The sequence below is a fragment of the Martes martes genome (assembly GCF_963455335.1).
Source record: "Martes martes genome assembly, chromosome: 4".
NCBI lineage: Eukaryota > Metazoa > Chordata > Mammalia > Carnivora > Mustelidae > Martes > Martes martes.
Genome location: NC_137891.1, coordinates 160,006,314 through 160,025,182, shown reverse-complemented (window position 1 = coordinate 160,025,182; position 18,869 = coordinate 160,006,314). Strand labels below are relative to the sequence as shown.

Genomic DNA, 18,869 nt, shown 5'->3' with positions numbered 1-18,869 from the left:
CGTAACTATTCTGCTATTTACCCATGTTGTTGAATTAATCAATAATTCATTTCTTTTTATTGCTGTGTTCATGTTGATAAACATTTGGTGTATTTCCAGTTTTTGATTATTACAAATTAATCTATGGACATCCATGTATGAATCTTTGTATGGAAAATATGCATATATTGCTGCCATTGTAAATGAGAGTTTCTCTTCCATTTTGTCTTCTATTGAGTTACTTTTAACCATAGTACTGAGATATAAAAACATTTTTTCCAAGTTAAAGATGTATTATTCAATCCCTAATTTAGTGATTTTTTTTTTTTTGGCTGAGTAGTTTGTTGACGTTTTTTCTCAAACTGTATTTTAAAGTAATTGAATCATTTTATGTTTTCACCAGTAGCTTATGAAAGTTTTATTTACTCCACATCCTTGCCACTATTAGGTCTGGTGAGTCCTTTTTGTCAGAGACATTTAAATAAATGGATAGAGATATCTCATTATCATTTTACTTTGTATTTCCATAATGAAAAAATGTTAACCATCAATTCATGTACTTACTTGTCACCCACACATTTTCTTTGGTGGTTGCTCTAATCTTTCAATCTGAATCCTTTTCTTTCTTCCCTCCCTAAAAGCCTCCCTTCCTCCTTTCCTTTTTTTTTTTTTTGGCCTGGTCACATTGGTAGTACAATGTTGAATGGAAATGGCAAGAGCAGACATCCTTGTCTTGTTCCTCACATTAAGGGAAAAGCATTTAAACTTTTACCATTAAGTATGATAGCTTTAAAATTTACATAGCTGCCTTTTAGGGGTTAAGATTTAGGAAATGTCCCTCTATTTCTTTCTTTCTTAAATTTTATTTATTTATCTGACAGAGAAAGACATAGCGAGAGAGGGAACACAAGCAGGGGGAGTGGGAGAGGGAGAAGCAAGCTTCCGGCTGGGCAGGGAGCCCAAGGTGGGGCTCGATCCCAGGACCCTGGGATCATGACCTGAGCCAAAGGCAGACGCTTAATAACTGAGCCACCCAGGCACCCAAATGCCCTTCCTTCTATTTCTTGTTTGTTGAGAGTTTTTATTAGTAATGGACATTGGATTTTGTCAACGCTTTTTTGCATCTACTGAGATGATCACACTTTTTCTTCATTAGTGTGTTCATATGATAAAACACTGATTGACTTTTGAATGTTTAATCAACCTAGCATTCTTGGAATTAAGTTCCACCTGGTTGATTACATATTGTTAGTATCAATCTCCTAGAATTTTCCTTAGAATTTTTATAAGTATTTTCATGTGAGATGTTGCCTTGTGGTCCTTTTCTTGCAGTATCTTTACCTGATTTTGGTATTAGAGTAATACCTGCCTCATAGAATAAGCTGGAATGTATTCCCTTCCCTTAAACTTTCTGGAAGAGTCTGTGTAGAACTTGCATTACCTTTTCCTTAAACGTTTGCAATAATTCACCAGTGAAGTCATCCAGGCCTAAAATTTTCTTTATGGGAAATTTCTTAGCCATGAATTCAACTTCTGTAACAGCAACAGTGTTATTCAGAACTTTGGTCATCTGTGTTATTCATGAAAATTATCCATTTCAATGAAGTTGTCAAATTTGTTCATAATATTCCTTTATTAGTCTGTAAATATTTGTGCAATCAATAGTAATGTTACCCCTTCCAATTCTGACATTAGTAATCTGTGTTTTCTCTCTTTTATTATTGATTAATCTGGCTAGAGGTTAACCATTTCTATTGATATTTGAAAAGAATCAGCTTTTGGCTTCAATGATTTTCTCTATTATTTTTCTGTTTCTTCTATTATTGGTTTATGCTCTGATCTTTATTATTTCCTTTCCTCTGCTTACGTTAGGGTTAATGTGCCCTTTTTCTCCCCCTCATTATTTAAAATGGAAACTGAGGTCACTAGATGAAATTCTTCTTTTTGGTATCAGTGTTTAGTGCTGTAAGTTCATTGTAAGGACTGCTTAGCAGCAATCCACAATTTTGAAATTTTCATTTCCATTTAGTTGAAAATATTTTCTAATGTCCCTTTTTATTTCTCCATACCCAAGGTGTATTTAGAAATGTGTTACTTAGTTTCCAAATATTTGGAGGTATTATTTTCCAGATAACATTTTTTTTAAAGATTTTATTTATTTATTTGAGAGAGAGAGGTCACTGGTAGGCAGAGAGAGAGGGGGAAGCAGGCTCCCCACTGAGCAGAGAGCCCGATGTGAGCCTCGATCCCAGGACCCTGAGATCATGACCTGAGCCGAAGGCAGAGGCTTAACCCACTGAGCCACCCAGGCGCCCTCCAGATAACTTTTTTAAAAAAATTTTTATTTTTTCAGTGTTCCAAGATTCGTTATGTACTACACCCAGTGCTCCACGCAATACGTGCCCTCTTTAATACCCACCACCAGGCTCACCCATTCCCCCACCCCCTTCCCCTCTAAAACCCTCAGTTCATTTCTCAAAGTCCACAGTCTCTCATGGTTCATCTCCCCCTCCGATTTCCCCAACTCACTTTTCCTTTCCTTCTCCTAATGTCCTCCATGTTACTCCTTATGCTCCACAAGTAAGTGAAGCATATGATAATTGACTCTCTCTGCTTGACTTATTTCACCCACCATAATCTCCTCCAGTCCCGTCCATGTTGGTACAAAAGTTGGGTATTCATCCTTTCTGATGGCTGAGTAATATTCCATTGTATATATGGAGCATATCTTCTTTACCCATTCGTCTGTTGAAGGGCATCTTGGCTCTTTCCACAGTTTGGTGATTGTGGACATTGCTGCTATGAACATCGGGGTGCCCATGGCCCTTTTTTTCACTACATCTGTATCTTTGGGGAAATACCCAGCAGTGCAAATGCAGGGTCATAGGGTAGCTCTATTTTTAATTTTTTCAGGTAACTTTTTGCTATTAATTTTTAATTTATATTCAGTGTAACCCAAGAACATACTTTTTATTACTTACATCCTTTTCAGTTTATCAAAACTTACTTTATGGTCCAGAATATGGTCTAACTTGGCAAATATCCTGTGTGCACTTGTTAAGAATGTACATTCTATTGTTGCTGAGGGTGCTCTATACATGTCAGTTAGGTCCAGCTGGTTGACAGTGTTGTTAACGTCTACTATTCACTTGCTGATTTCCTACTATGTGTTCTTTACTCATAGACAGGAGTATTAGAACTCCATCCATAAATAAATTTAGGTTTATTCATTTCTCCTTAATTTTTTTTAACTTTTTAAAAAAGATTTTATTTATTTATTTATTTTATTTTATTTTTTTTTAAAGATTTTATTTATTTATTTGACAGAGAGAGATCACAAGTAGGCAGAGAGGCAGGCAGAGAGAGAGAGAGGGAAGCAGGCTCCCTTCTGAGCAGAGAGCCCGATGCGGGACTCGATCCCAGGACCCTGAGATCATGACCTGAGCCGAAGGCAGCGGCTTACCCACTGAGCCACCCAGGCGCCCCTTATTTATTTATTTGACAGAGAGAGAGATCACAAGTAGGCAGAGACGCAGGCAGAGAGAGGGGAAGCAGGCTCCCTGCTGAGCAGAGAGCCTGATGCAGGGCTCGATCCCAGGACCCTGACATCATGACCTAAGCTGAAGGCAGAGGCTTAACCCTCTGAGCCACCCAGGCGCCCCTCTCCTTACATTTCTATCATTTCTTGCTTCACGTAAAAATGTCTGACCCAGGGTGCCTGGGTGGCTCAGGGGGTTAAAGCCTCTGCCTACGGCTCAGGTCATGATCCCAGGGTCCTGGGATCGAGGCCCGCATCGGGCTCTCTGCTCGGCAGGGAGCCTGCTTCCCTTCCTCCCTCTCTCCCTGCCTCTGCCTACTTGTAATCTCTGTCTGTCAAATAAATAAATAAAATCTTAAAAAAAAAAATGTCTGACCCATTTTCATGATGAAATTACCTTTTTTATCTTTGGCAGTATTCTCTACTCTGAAAAATACTTTGATATTAACATTGTCATTTTAGTTTATTGTGGCTAATGTCTGCAAGGTATACCATTTTCTATCCTTTTACTTTTAACATGTTTGTGTCTTTATATTTAAAGCATAATTTCTTGCAAGAAATTAGATTTTTTTTTTATTCAATGTGACAATCTCAACCTTTTAGCTAGGGCACTTAGACCATTTATAATTAATTTGATTACTGATACAACTGGATTTAAGTTTAACATCTGTTATTTATTTTCTATTATTTTAGTGGTTGCTTTGCTGTTTATAGTAAACAAGTTTAACTTATCAGTCTATCTTCAAGAAAATAGTATAATAAGAATCTTACAACAGTATCTTTAAGAAGTCTCCTCTCCTGGGCATTTATGTTATACATTTTACTTATTCATATGTTATCACCTGTACAATACAATATGATTATTACTATTTACACGATTATCTTTGTAGAGATTTAAATAATAAAGAAAAACACCTGGTGTATTTGCCTTTGTAATTACAATTACCAAGGACTTTGATTCCTTTTTTACAGATCTGTAATTCCACCTGGTATTGTTTTTGGAAGGTCTTTTGACTGGGTATAGAATTCCAGGTTGACAGTTTTTGCTTTTGGTACTTTCAACATGTTACTCAACTTCCTTGTTTGCATTGTTTCTGACAAGAAAATATAATATTGTTCTTATCTTAGTTAACCTTTACGTAAAGCGTCTTTTTTCCTCTGGCTGCTTTTAAGACGTTCTCTATTGCTAACTTAGAGCATTTATAATATGCATTAATGTAGTTTTCTTCTTGTCTTTTATTTGGAGGGGATTCATAGAGCTTCTTCAATCTGTAGATTTACAGTTTTCCTCAATTTTGGAAATTTTCTAGCCATTTTATCTTCAAATATCTTTTTCCGTCCCTCATCTCTTCTCCTTTGGGCACTCTAATTACAGAGCCTATGAAGTTATCCCATGGAAACTGAAGTTATCCTTTGGCTCACTGATGTTATTTTTCATCTTTTTAAGATTCTTTTCCCTCTCTGTGTTTCATTTTGGATAGTTTCTACTGCTATGCCTTCAAGTTTACTGATCTCTTCTGCCATTACTCCCATCCAGTATACTTTTCATTTTGCACTTAGTAGTTCGATATGAGTCTTTTTATATCTTTCATGTTTTTGCTTAACTTTCAAACACATGGAATACAATTAAAATACATGTTTTAATGTTTTTGTCTGCTATTCTAAGATCTATATAGATTCTGAATCTGTTTCAATTGGTTGATACATTATTCTGTTCATGACTGATTATGTTTTCCTGCCTCTGACATTTGACTTTTACATGTTGGTTGCTGGTTATTTTTGCATTTCTTCTTGTGCTCTGTTCTTAAATGCACTTGTTACCTGAAAACATTTTGATCATTTGAGTCTTGCTTTTATGATTTGATAGGCAGGTCCAGAGAAGTGCTCATTCTAAGGCTAATTATTTCCCACTGCAGAGTAAGATTGTTCCAAGTTTTCTGACCTATGACACATGAATTATGAGGTTTTCCAGTCTAGCCGGTGGAATCAGGCATTATCCCCAGTCCTGTGGGAATGTGAGGCTCTATTCCTTACAATCCCAATCCTGTCAGATGGTTTTTCTCTTGGCTTTGGGTAGTTTCCTCATCTGCATACATGAAACAACATCACTTTGCTGAACACTTGAAGAGGGTTTTCTGCAGATCTCTGTGCTTTTCTTTCTGTGCAGCTCTCTCCTCTTAGGCACTCTGTCCTCTAAATTCTAGCCATCTTGGTTTCTCCTCTCAGCTCTGTCTCTTCAAATTAGGGAGCCACTGGCCCAACCTGGGCTCTTCTTCTATGGGCCACAGTCTCAAAACTCTCTTAAGGCCGTAAGCTGGGAAGTCATAAGGGGCTGGACTCATTGTTTTTCATTGCTCAGGTATCACTGTACTTGGCTGCCCGATCTTCAGTAACCTGAAAACTACTGTATAATATACTGTCTTTTATCATTATTTCTGGTGGAAATATGAATTTAGTCCCTATTATTTCAAATGAGCAGAAGTCCTGGATTTGTATTTTTATTTAGAACACAGACACAGTTCAAAGTGAAATGTTGACAACTTGAGGAAATAAACACTTGACTAATAAAGGAAGGAAGGTATAAATAACTTCCTGATGTTTAGCTCTGCCTAGCATCAGTATACTTTTTTTACCAGCTTATCATGTGCTGAGATAGCAACATTATTTGTGCATTCTGTGGGACACTTACCCCTATATGGGAAGGTCTGAGAAACCTCTAATAAGGTCCTAACATACTCTCCAATGGAACTTGGTGCCAGTATTCTTATGGGAAGGGAAGACTGCGGCCAGGGTGTTACATAAAGAGAAACGAATATTGCTCTACTTTCAAGCACTGTCTAAAGGCTACAACTTTGCTTCCTATCTGTCTGAATTAAGAGCTTTCATAAAAATTAGGTATTGTTCCCAGGAACAAAACATAGCTTCAAAGAGGTTAAGAAAGAAAAAGGTGTTACTTGGGATGAATTTGGGGAGACTGTCTACTGCCAAAATTCATGAATTTTGAGCCTTGAGATGTATTCTTCCCACAGAATTTTATTCTGGGGCCTTCAGGTGACAAGTCCAAGGACTTGTTTTCCTTGTCTCAGAATCAGAACAAACCTACTTGCCTCCCACCTACTAAAGATGTTGAGAATCAATTACCTGCTTGAAGCAATGGACAGGCGCTGGGACTGAACATGTTTCTTTTAGGTATTTGTCCCAGGTAAAATGACCTGTAAAGGAAATAGAAATCTCTATCACAGTCAACTTCCTAAAAAGTGCTTTTGGGATGTAATCTACTCTAAACATTAGGCCATTTTTGGACTTGCTCTGAGTGTAAGAAAAAATTTATTTTCCCCTATTGGGCTCAAAAGAGTATTAGGGGTAGAAATCTAGGTAACCTGAGTGGATCATTTTAGATCAATGTTTTAAAATCATGGTCTGAAGATGACCTTCACATGGTTTTCATGTTAGTCCCTAAAGGGATCCAAAATGCCAGAGTGAGATATACCAATATCTCACAAAAGTGTCCAGGAAGCTTTGGACAGCTGAACAGAAGACGTAGAGAGTGGGTGAGGAGAGTCCTTCTGAACACCCTGTCTCCTGTTGAAGAGATCCCTTAATATCATCAAATGATAGCTTTTAACACCCAGTATGGTTGGATCCTACCCTCTCAGCTTAGAGAGAATGAAGGAGAGATATTGGGTAAGATGGTTTGATGGCAGCAAAAACTGGAATGAGTGAGATTATACTTGAATCCTCGCTCTCTCTCACGCACCCCTAAACCACTCCCATTCCTGCCACAGCTGCAATGCTCTGAGCTGCAAAATGACAAAGATGTAGTAATTTACAGAAAAGTAGGTCCTTGTAGCATTTCTGAGAGTAACTAAGAATAAGCAAGGGAGTCTACAGGATATTTTAGCCTCTTGAAGAGGGCTTTAGAGCCTCTCAAAGTTTGAGGAACACTAATACCCATCTAGAGGTGACCCCATGATGATGCAGGGAAGATCCCAGAGACTCTCACAAGCTAAAACACCGTAGCAAACCAACATTTCTTGAAGTTTCCTCTGCAGTGGAGCAGCACAGGGCCACTTTGGACCATATAAAAAGCACTAGATGCTGGGAATAAAAAATGATTCACTGAATGATGAAATCTAAATCACTTCAAAGATGATGCCAAGACTTTATACTCTATTGACTTTATAGCTTCTATTTTAAAACTGGTCACTTTCCCACCATCCTTAAGCAAGCCAAACAGATTTGGCTGGATCACAGTCAGTTCTGAACCACTTCATGAACTCGCTGGTGATTAACTATCTAAAATATAGAATCCATAGGGTAAATGAGATGGATATTTCCTGGAATCAAGATTTGAGGAGCTTATCAGAATGTAATAAAGAGTATGCTCTTAGCTGAAACATCCATAAAGCACGGAATGAATATAGTTCATCATTATTTGCTGTTAGGAAAAGAAAACACTACAAATTACTATTCCATTCTTACAAATAAAGGATTAAATCCAATAGCAAGTCTGGGATTTGAGTGAACTGCAACTCTTGAAAGTCCAGCATCTATGGCAACACTGTCCACTAAACTTTCTGTAATGATAGAAATGTTTTGTGTCTCTATTGTCCAGTAAGGCAGCCACTAGCCACATGTAACTACTGAATACTTGAAATGTGAATGAGGAATTTAAATTTAAGTTTAAATTAATTTGATTTAATTTAAATTCCTACACCTGGGTAACAGCTACTGTATTAGTGCAGGTCTAGAGGTTTGGTCAGTCCTGGGTAATTGCTTGTAGTAGCTTGAGCTTTAACCACAAGCACCCAAGAGACTTTGGTTTTAAGAATTATGTCAGCATCAGGCGTACCAAAATAATTAGGATATTAAATACAGTTCTCTATTACATATCAATTATGGTAATCAATCCCTGTTATATAGCCAAGAAACCTCACACCTTTCTCCCTACAGAGAACACCCGATTACCAACTGAATGAAAAGGAATCTCCTTATTAAAAGCAGTTCACCCACTGTGATTGAACCATACCTAGATTAGCATTTTTCTTAAATTTTACTGCTTAGGCATCCTAAGGCTTTGTCTCTTAATTTCAGGTAAATTGAGATAAATTGACTTTTTCCTGACACAATAAGAATGCCTGAGCACCTGCTATAATGCCCATAATGCCATCATATCTACTACATCTCCAACTACACACACACATACACACAAATAGGACAGGCAGCAAGATGCAGATCAGGGAGGGGTTGGCAACCTTTCTGTAAAGGACAAGACAGTAAAAATTTTACTTTTGTTGGGCCACACACTTTCTGTCATAAATACTCAACTGTGCACTGTAGCCTGAAAATGGCCACAGACAGTATATATATGAATGAACAGGGTTGTGTACACTAATATTTTATTTATAAAAATAGGCAGTGGGCTGGATTTGCCAACCCCTGGCATATTATTATTGATTCCCAAATGTTACTTATCATCAGACTCTCCTAAATAATTTTTCTCATTTTTTTAAATAGAGTTTTAGGCCCCAGCTTCAGAGGTTCTCATTCAGTAGGCTTTGAGTGTGGTCTGAAAAATCTGTATTTTCAAAGGTCCCCTAAGTAATTCTGATTCATATCTGTGTCTAGAGATTACTGGTGTAGTTAAAAGTATGTAATATTCAGAGTCAGAAGATGTTGGATAAAGTCTTGTGGTTTTTTTTTTTTTAAGACCTTATTTATTTACAGGTGAGAGAGAGAGAGAAAGAGAAAACATAAGCAGGGAGGAGGGGCAGAAGAAGAGGGAGAAGCAGACCCCTGCTGAGCAGGGAGCCCAATGCAAGGCTAGACACCAGGACCCTAGGATCATGCACGACATGAGCTGAAGGCAGACACTTAACCAACTGAGCCACCCAGGCGCCCCTAAAGTCTTGTTTCTATAACTATCTTGGATAAGTTATTTAATCCTTCCAAGCATTAGTTTACTCATCAGGATGGAGATAATATCTATCATGCAAAATTGTACACGTACTCACTCATTCATTCAATAAATATTTATTAAACTTCCAAGTACAAAGGCACTGTGTTAAATGTAAGAGGAACAAGATAGACATGGCTCCTAAATTCATAAAGCTTGCAGTTGAGTAATAAGGAGCGATATTAAATAAATAATAACACAAATAATTTGGTACAATTATGATCAATGTAAGTTAATGAGGTGGTACAGGTTGCCTTGAGAATGCAGAATGGGAAAAATTTAATCCGCTACAGGGGTCAAGGATTAGTGTGAAAATTAATAATATTAACTCATTTAAGTATAATGTTTTATAGTTTACAGAATGATTTCAATTATTCATTCAATTGATGTTTGAATATTCCTCTATGTGCCAAGCAGTATTCTCAGTGCTGGGGTAAGACAGGAGGTTCCTGCCCTCACGGAATTTACATTCTGCTGCATGATGAGGCACAATTAACATATAACCCAATAAATAAAGTAATGAGTGGTAAGTATTTGAAGGAAATAAAATAATGTACTACACAGAGGCTGGTAACTATCTTAAATGGTGAAGTTATGGACAGATGCTCTACACAGGAAACACTGGAACTGAGACGTTACAGGTAAGAAAAAGCCAGTCATCTCATTTATATTACTGAATAATGTTTATGAAAGTTTTCTTTAAACTCTAATCCGTACCACTTGATAATTATTAGGAAGTAAAATCCCTGCCGTGAAGAGAATAACACACTACAGAGAAGTACCTTTAAAAAATTGAAATTCCCCAAAATGTAAAGCACAAGGATCCACCAAGTCGAATGCATGAATCCTCTTCTCTAATATTCATTCATTCAACAAATACTTATCGCACACCTACCATGTACCAACCCTAGTTCCAGGCACTGGTGATATATAGCAAAGAATAAAATAGCCAAAGTCTCTGTCCACAGGGAGCTTACTCTCTAAGGGGGAAGAAAAACAATAATAAAGAAATAAATATATGTCAGTTGGTTTAGAGGGCAACAGAAATACTTTTTATTTGGCCTTTTTCAAATAAAGAAGAAAGCAAGGTAAGAGGGAAAGAGTGCTGACAGGGTGTGTGTACTATTTTAGGCAGATGGTTAAGAAAGGCATCTTGATGAAGCGATATAAGTTGAGACCTGAAGCTCCCTCCAGCCTTTGCTTGAATACTTCCAAGGCTGAAAACCCCCTTATTCAGTTCTTATTCAATAGTACAAATGGATAGACTTTACCCTTTATAGTTGGGCGAAGTCTGCCTTCTTCTAACCTCTACCCATTGGTCCTGGGCATAATACGTACAATCTCTCTAAAGATGTCCCAAACCCCTCAAATGCTGCTAATCTGATCTGGTTACATGAGGCACCTTCACCCATGCTGGCTACTATTTGGCCCCATTTCTCTACAATAACTCCACCCCATTCTACCTTAAGTGCAGAACCCAAATTCCTGAGAGAAAGACAATCATAAATCATAGATCAGAAATTCTACTCCAAATTACTGTCTGAAAACTGTTCCATTGTTTATATGTGCCATAATTCACATTAGTTAACAAAAGTATTTGTTAAATAATCTCAATGGTTATTTGAGTGTTTCCTAATTTTTGATGAGTATTTTTGTACACACATCTTTTAACACTTTTAAGATTACCACTTTAGGGCAAATTCCTAAGGGGGCATTAATGAACAAAGAACAGACAGATTTTATATTTTGATACAATGTAATTCCTACCAGTAGTGCATAAGAATATGTTTCTTATAGTCTTTTTCTTTAATTTTTTTTTTATTTACTTGACGGAGAGAGCACAAGTAGGCAGAATGGCAGGCAGAGGGAGAAGGAGAAGCAGGCTTCCTGCCAAGCAGGAAGCCCAATGCGGGGCTCGATCCCAGAACCCTGGGATCACGACCTAAGCTGAAGGCAGATGCTTAACTGACTGAGCCACCCAGGCACCCCTGTTTCTTACATTCTTGCTAAAACTGCTTCGACATTCTCTATACTTGTGATAAATCTTACCAGAGAAGAAAAAAAAATACTGTTATATTTCTATATGCAATTCTTTGATTACTAATAAAGTTAAAGATCTTTTTAGGCTTATTAATCTATTTGTATTTTATTTAATCATTCTTCACTGATGTATTCTTCAGTTTTCTCAGATTCTAAGAGTTCCATGTAGATTAAAGATACTAGTCCTTTGCCTGTCACGTATGTTGCAGACACTTGTCTCAGTCTGCTAGGATTTGCCCTTCAATTTCTCAGTCTTGTGCTTTATGACTTCTGGCTTTCATATCATGCTTTCTTCACTTCAATTTACAAGAAATATTAACTCATGTTTTCTTCTAGGATTTCTCAGGTTTCATTTTTTTTACATTTAAATGTTTGTTCTACTTTGAATTTAGCTTGTGAGACAGATAAGGCAAAGATATTGCTTTCCTTTTCACCTCTATTCAATAAATGTGCTCAGCACCATTTATTAAATAAATCAACTTCTCCCCACTGATTTGAAACGTCACTTTGATCGTGTATTAATTTCTTATATACATTTATGTTCTGTCCCTCTCATCAACCTATTCCAGCATGAGGAGCACTTTGTTTCATGTAATTTCAAAACCAATCTAAACAGAGCAAGTACTTTTCATAAGGCATATCCTCAACCATGCTTTCTTGGCACTTTCAAATGATTAATAAGTTATGGCATAACCAGCACTAACAAAACCCAGTTATTTTTAAATGTCTAAAGTTTAAGTTTATGAGATACACAGTGCTGTTCATTCTCAAAACAGTGTCCATAAGCCTTTTAGATCAGGAATTTGATAATTTTTAATGAATCAACTAAAGATAAAACACCAAGTCCCCCCCACCAAAATGTCTGACTCACCCTGTTTCTCAGAACAAATCCCACCATTTCCCAGCTCCTGTAACATCCTATTCACACCTTTATTTTCATACTCTTCACATCATACCATCACTATTATTTATTTAAGTTCTTTACAGATAGCCGTTATCTTTATTATTATTTTTAAAATCTTCACTGATTAATATAGTGCCTGACACTTAACACAGGCTCCATAAAAGTACAGCGAATGAAAGTGAGTGAAAAGAAGAAGCAGGTATGCCACGGTGCTACTCTGTTCTGGACTAGTGAAATCACACCCGGGATATTACGTTTAGTTCTGGGAGCTATAGTTTGAGAGGGACAGAACAAACCAAAGCCTAAATGGTGACCTAAGTGGGGAAGGGACACAAAACCTCATCACCTGAGGAGCAGCTGAAAGAATGATGAACATTTAGCATGAAGAAAAAAAGAAAAGTCCTGGAGCCATTTTTCCATCTATCCATCCAGCAAATATATTTATCGTGTGTATCAAAGCATTGTGCCGGGTGCTAGAGATACAACTGTGATCAAAATATTGTTCTTGCCCTCACAGAGCTTCAGTGAGGGGCAGAGACGAAACCGCCAACTGTAATAAATTATGCTAAGTGCTGTGGTTGGCTAGGAGGATGCTACAGGAGGACTTGTGGAAGGATCCCCAGAGGAAGTAACCTCTCCACTTCTAAGTTAAAGTGTAGAAGCATAAGCAGAAGTCAGTCAAGGAGAAAGAAAATTCTTTCTTTCTTTCTTTTTTTTTTTAAGATTTATTTATTTACTTATTTGAGAGAGAGAGAGCACAAGCAGGGGATAGGGGCAGAGAGAGAAGCAGACTCCCCGCTGAGCAAGGAGCTTCCTGTGGGACTCAATCCCACGACCCTGGGCTCATCACTTGAGCGGAAGGTAGATACTTAACTGACTGAGCCACCCAAACACCCCAACTTATCACTGACCGAGCCACCCAGGCACCCCAAGAGAAAATTCTTTTAAGAATTTTTTTTTTATCAGACTGAAAGAAAAGCATGTATAAAGGGCCAGAAGTAAGACAAGGTAGTTTTAAAAACTAGGTATTTTAGTATGGCTAATGGGTAGAGTTAAAAAAACAGTAGTTTAGAAAAGAGGTTTTAGATCAAAGTGGTGTTCAGGGACCAGAGAACCTCCTACACCACATTAATGAGAAGAGGAATCACGGAAGGTTCTGGGGGAAGAGGCATTCTGTCTGCAGTGTGAAGGACGGATTAGAAGGAGACAAGGCTGGAGGCAGGAAGACTAGTTAGGAAGCTATTCTAATAATCTAGGTATGAGATGGTGGTTCTTCAACTAGGAAGGTAAGAGTGGCAGGGAGAAGGCAGTCCCTAACACTTTCTAATAACTAGAGGCTGGTGAGTGAAAAATTGGCTAAACTATTCTATATTGCCCTAAAAGCTGTAAGTATGATAGACAGAATTTACAAAAAAAAACAGATTTTGGCCCAATAAATATTTTTCTGAATATGAAGCAAGTTCCTGAGGAGGCTATAAGTCCCCAACAAATTTGAGGAGTTCAAGACAAGGCATCTTTATAAGATACTCAAAATGTCCAATTTTGAAATGCTGAGCCAAGTTAGATTATTTTGAGGCCTCTTCCAATCTCTGAAATTCAAGAAATCTACTGAATTTCATTTCAATTTGATATCTGGTGTGGCTCTCCATGCTTGATGGGGAAATGAAATATGCAGGATTAACTCGACAGCGGCTGTGCCTAGCTACGCCTGTGCTATGTTAGAACAGCCTCTACTCCTTGCACAAGGAAAAATATACTTTCAAATTTTATGAGTATCCACTTTTCACAATCAACAAAAGAGACTGTTCACAGCATCCTCTGTCAATGAACCATATGGAATTGTCACCATTCATAATAGCAACAGAACCCAAACCAGCGGCAGCTCTCACTGAGTACCTCCCATATGCCTACACCATGCCACACAGTGTTCGCTATCTCTCACGTTCATTATAACCTGAAAAGTAGGTTTTATTCCCAGTTTAAAGATGAAGAAATAGGCTCAGAAAGATTAATTTTCCCAAAACACAAAACTGGTAAGTGGGGAATAAGAATCTGAACCAAGGCCTATCTGATTCTCATGTCTATGCTTTTTCTACCATACACCAGTGCCTTAGAAAGCTTGAGGCAAGTCTGAAGTCATTAAAAAGTGATTCTCATTTATTGCTTATCAAGTGCTAAGCCCTTTACCTGCATTATTTCATTTCATTCATTTCTTCAGCTCTTATTCATAGAATATGAGCCAAGAGTTGACTTAGAGTTATGTCTGAGGCTAATCCCTCAACAGAATGAAAATAACAATCCTCCAAAATTGGAAAGTATTTGAGAGTATTTTAAGATGCTTTCACATCCATTAGCTCACATAATCTTCTTTAAAACTCTGTGAAGTAGGAAGAATGGGATCATTATCCCCATTTTCCAAGCTGGAAAACTAAGGAGGAACATCACAAAGTTCCAAAGTGCAGCTGGCTTTCAAAGGATCCAGGAGTTCTGACTCCTAGTCTAGTGTTCTGCGCTGTCTTCTTTGTCAGTGGGCAATAAAAGTAATGTTCTTGGAAGAAAAGGCAAGAGGGAGCATAAAGACACTGATACTAATAGAGCTGAGTATGTGAAGTTACAGTAACAAAATATACAAAAATATCTGAACAAAAACCGATAAAGGCATTAGGATAGTCATACTTATGTTACATATAGAAAGACTTTAAGGGGCTAAGAAGACTGACATTTGTTTATGTAGAAATCCTGAAGGCTGATTAAGAATGATTAACATTATTTCTCAAATCCTAGTCCTGAGGTACACCCTGTAGGGATGAAAATTAAATGTAGTAGCAGTCTGACTCTTGTTATTTCAACTGTTAATATTTCTGATTGTATTTAGTTAAAAAATTTAGAAAATCTTTAGGTTAAACTTCAGTTCAATATATCTCATGAATAATTTCTTTTGGGAAAATCCCTCCAAGTTCTAATTTACGGATAGTCGGGGTTTGCATTAGCTGTGGATTTGGTGAGTGAAGAGAAGCTTCCCGTATGGGCCTCCTTGGACTCTGTGTAATTAACTACTCTCCCCTCCCCATCTTTGTTAGCTTGGTCTGCACCTCCTGATAAGGAGGGTTTAGCCGGACAGCTGAGAGGACTGGCTGTATGGGCTCCTGAGGCAGCCAAGCACAGGACTCGCTAGTCCATGAGACAGACAGCATGGCATTCTTTTCCTAGTCACACTCTAATCTCTGGTTTGGTTAGTACCCATATTCAACAGAAATACAAGAAAGAAACCTTACCTAGTTCCAGGATGTCAGTAGCTTCTATTAAAGAAAAAAACATTACAGCATAAGTCATTGTGACAAACATATCAAAAAGATAAAAAGGTGACGTTCTGGGGTAAAATGAAGACCTGAGAGTTTGTGTAATCCAACCCTTTCATTTTAAAAGATACCGAGTGTGTTATTAGTGTGTTACTAGTAGTTGTGGACTATATCACCCAATTCTGCCTCACTCGCAAGGCTAAAGTCTTAGATAATTTGGAATTATCTGCTCAGAGTCTAAGTTTCCTGATTTCTGGTTTAAAACAAAGCAAACTGCTTTGGGCAGATACCTCCGCAAACTATAATATTTGCTTGTGTGTTAGCCAGTGCGTGTTTTGTACCACAGACCTCTTTTGCAGATACCTCCGCAAACTATAATATTTGCTTGTGTGTTAGCCAGTGCGTGTTTTGTACCACAGACCTCTTTTGTACCATAACAAAGGTTTCATGGTAAGAGATGTCAGATTAAATTTTTCCATAATACACAGAGGTTTTTGTTTCCTTACCTTGATATTGGGATGCAGACTCTGAAAGGTGACCATATTTGTGTTTTCTAACATCATTCCAGTCTATGTCTGCAGGAAGAGAGAAGACAGTCATGTGAAAAGGAAACGCAAGATTCAATAATTCTCTAAGTTAAGAGTAGGTATTCATAGTTTTTGACAAAGTAATCCACTTCTGAGATTGTATACTAAGGAAATGCTCCAAAATACAGAAAAAAGGTTTTATTTATAAAGCTTCGTTTTTGTTTAGCAATAACAAAAAGAGGGCCAACTAAATGTTCGGAAGACTGATTAAGATATCACTGTACATCAATCACATGACAAAATATTTTGCAGCTATTAAATTTTTACAAAGGCAACATAACAAAACAGGAAAATGTTTAAGATATGATGTTACCTGATAAAATATCAGATCAAAAATTATATTCATGAAATAATCGCAATTATGAAAACAAAGTACACCCCTGTTATGGACCGAATTGTGTCCAACCACCCTCTGACATTCTAATGTAACTGTATTTGGAGATAGAGCCTATAAAGAAGTAATTACATTAAAATGAGATCATTAGGGTGAGCCCTAAGCTGATAAAACTAGTGTCCTTAAAAGAATAGGAAATCTGGACACATATAGGGACAAAGAAAAGACCATGTGAAGACAGGGAGAAGACTGCATCTACAAACCAAGGAGAGAGGCCTCAGAAAAAAACAATCCTGCCTATAACTTAATCTCTGACTTCTAGCCTCCAGAATCATGAGAAAATAAATTTCTGTTTAAATCACCAGATCTGTAATCTTTGCAGCCCTAGCAAATTAATACAACCCTACAAAGTTATCACTAGGGAAAAAAAAAAAAAAAAAAAGCAAACATAGCAAATATAAACATCTGGTTATCGTTAGGTGATGACCCTGTTTCCCCCCCATCTTCTAATCTCATATATTTTTGAATTTTCTATAAAGAGGATAAGTTACTTATATAATGTAAATACATTTTCCTTGTTTGAAACTTTAATCTACTGACCCTACCACTTTCTCACCATCAACTACCTATCATGTTTTTACTTCCCTTCTTAACCAACTCAGATCCCATTGTCCCTCATTAAAAACACTCCTAGGCAAACACTCTTAACTCCCTTCCAGTTCTTTTTTTTTGGGGGGGGGGGTCATATTTGCCTAGCAAAGCCTCAGTCTTAACTCTGATTAAAGCCACTTATCCACCTATATACCATGCCTACCCCGACTGCTCACAAGTACTAAAGACAAACAAATGCAAGCTTACTGGTCTCACTTTAAATTCATGGCCATAATTTTCAAATGCCACTTAACACCATCTAGAAATCATACCACATTTCCCTACTGTGTTTGCTTTTCCACCTTCAAAAAAAAATTCATATATTTTTCCCTCGCCTCATACTCCAAATATTCCCTCCCTCACCTTTACTCTTAGGGATGATGTTAATTCAGTGTTCACTGAGAAAACAGAAATAAGGGACAGGAACCTTCTATATGCCACTATTTTCAGGAAGGTACAGACCTATCATGTTTAGTCCTATATCCCCGTGTACCGTACAGGAGCAGGTCCTCAGTTAGTGTTTAGTGAATGAATGAATCTACTCACTCATCATTCTGTCTGACTGCTCACCTATTGCTGTGGATGAAGTGTCTGTTTTTATCAAAAGGGAACGCTCCAGTTTTGCTCCAGATCTCATTTCCTCTCATCCTCTCAAGGACTTTGCAAGTATTCCTTTTCTAATAGACCATTTGCACCTGCATCCTTACTGCTCCATCATCTCCTACAGACAAACTGAAGAGTATCATGCTAAGTGAAATAAGTCAAGCAGAAAAAGACAATCACTATATGGTTTCACTCCCATGTGGAATATAAGGAATAGTGCAGAGGACCACAGGGGAAGGGAGGGAAGGCTGAATGGGAAGGATTCAGAGATGGAGACAAACCATGAGAGACTCTGGACTCCGGGAAACAAACTGAGGGTTACAGAAGGAAGTGGGGTAGGGGTATGGGGTAACCAGGAATGCGTATTAAGGAGGGCACATGATGTGATGAGCACTGGGTGTTACACACAACTAATGATCGTTAAACACTACATCAAAAACTAATGATGTACTATATGTTGGCTAATTGGACATAATAAAAAATAAAAACATAAAAAACAAAACAAAACAAAAACCAGACAAACACACAAAACAAAAGATCACCTCCCCTCTCTTAATCCCACATATATCCCTCCTGCTATATCCTTCTATTTCTCAGGGAAATTTATTTTAAGATTTGTCTATACTCATTGCTTCCTCACTTCCTCACGTTATCTCCTCATTCAAACAGGGTTTTTCTGTTTACTACTCCACTGAGATCATTCATATATCTGGCATTGGCCTCCTCTTGGAATTCCATGCTTACGTATATGACCACCTATAGGCTGTCTCTACAAGGTTATCAAATCAGACACTTCAAACTTAACATGGCTAAAATAGAATGCTATCTCTTGCCAATCCATTCTTCTTTTTTCTTAAGTTTTTATTTAGATTCCAGTTAGTTAACATACAGGGTAACATTAATTTCAGGTGTGCAGTATAGTGATTCAACTCTTCCATACATCACCCAGTGCTTATTACAAGTGTCCTCCTAAACCCC

The 18,869-nt window shown here is 37.6% G+C and overlaps 1 protein-coding gene across 7 annotated transcripts in view; it reads right to left on the bottom strand.

Annotated features, from left to right (window-relative positions):
- SCMH1 (Scm polycomb group protein homolog 1) overlaps positions 1-18,869 on the bottom strand; it is a 171,936-nt gene that overhangs the window by 103,618 nt on the left and 49,449 nt on the right. For 2 of the 7 annotated variants that reach the window (XM_080802758.1, XM_080802753.1), the window contains exons 1-4: positions 17,859-18,046; positions 16,223-16,291; positions 15,693-15,716; positions 6,659-6,729 (exon numbers count right to left, since the gene is read on the bottom strand). In XM_080802758.1, the coding sequence (XP_080658884.1) occupies positions 6,659-6,729; positions 15,693-15,716; positions 16,223-16,291; positions 17,859-17,925 (231 nt within the window). In that variant the 5' untranslated portion in view covers positions 17,926-18,046. Of the gene's footprint in view, positions 1-6,658; positions 6,730-15,692; positions 15,717-16,222; positions 16,292-17,858; positions 18,047-18,869 lie in introns of those variants that run through there. The other 5 variants (XM_080802756.1, XM_080802757.1, XM_080802754.1 and 2 more) reach the window with 4 other exon arrangements.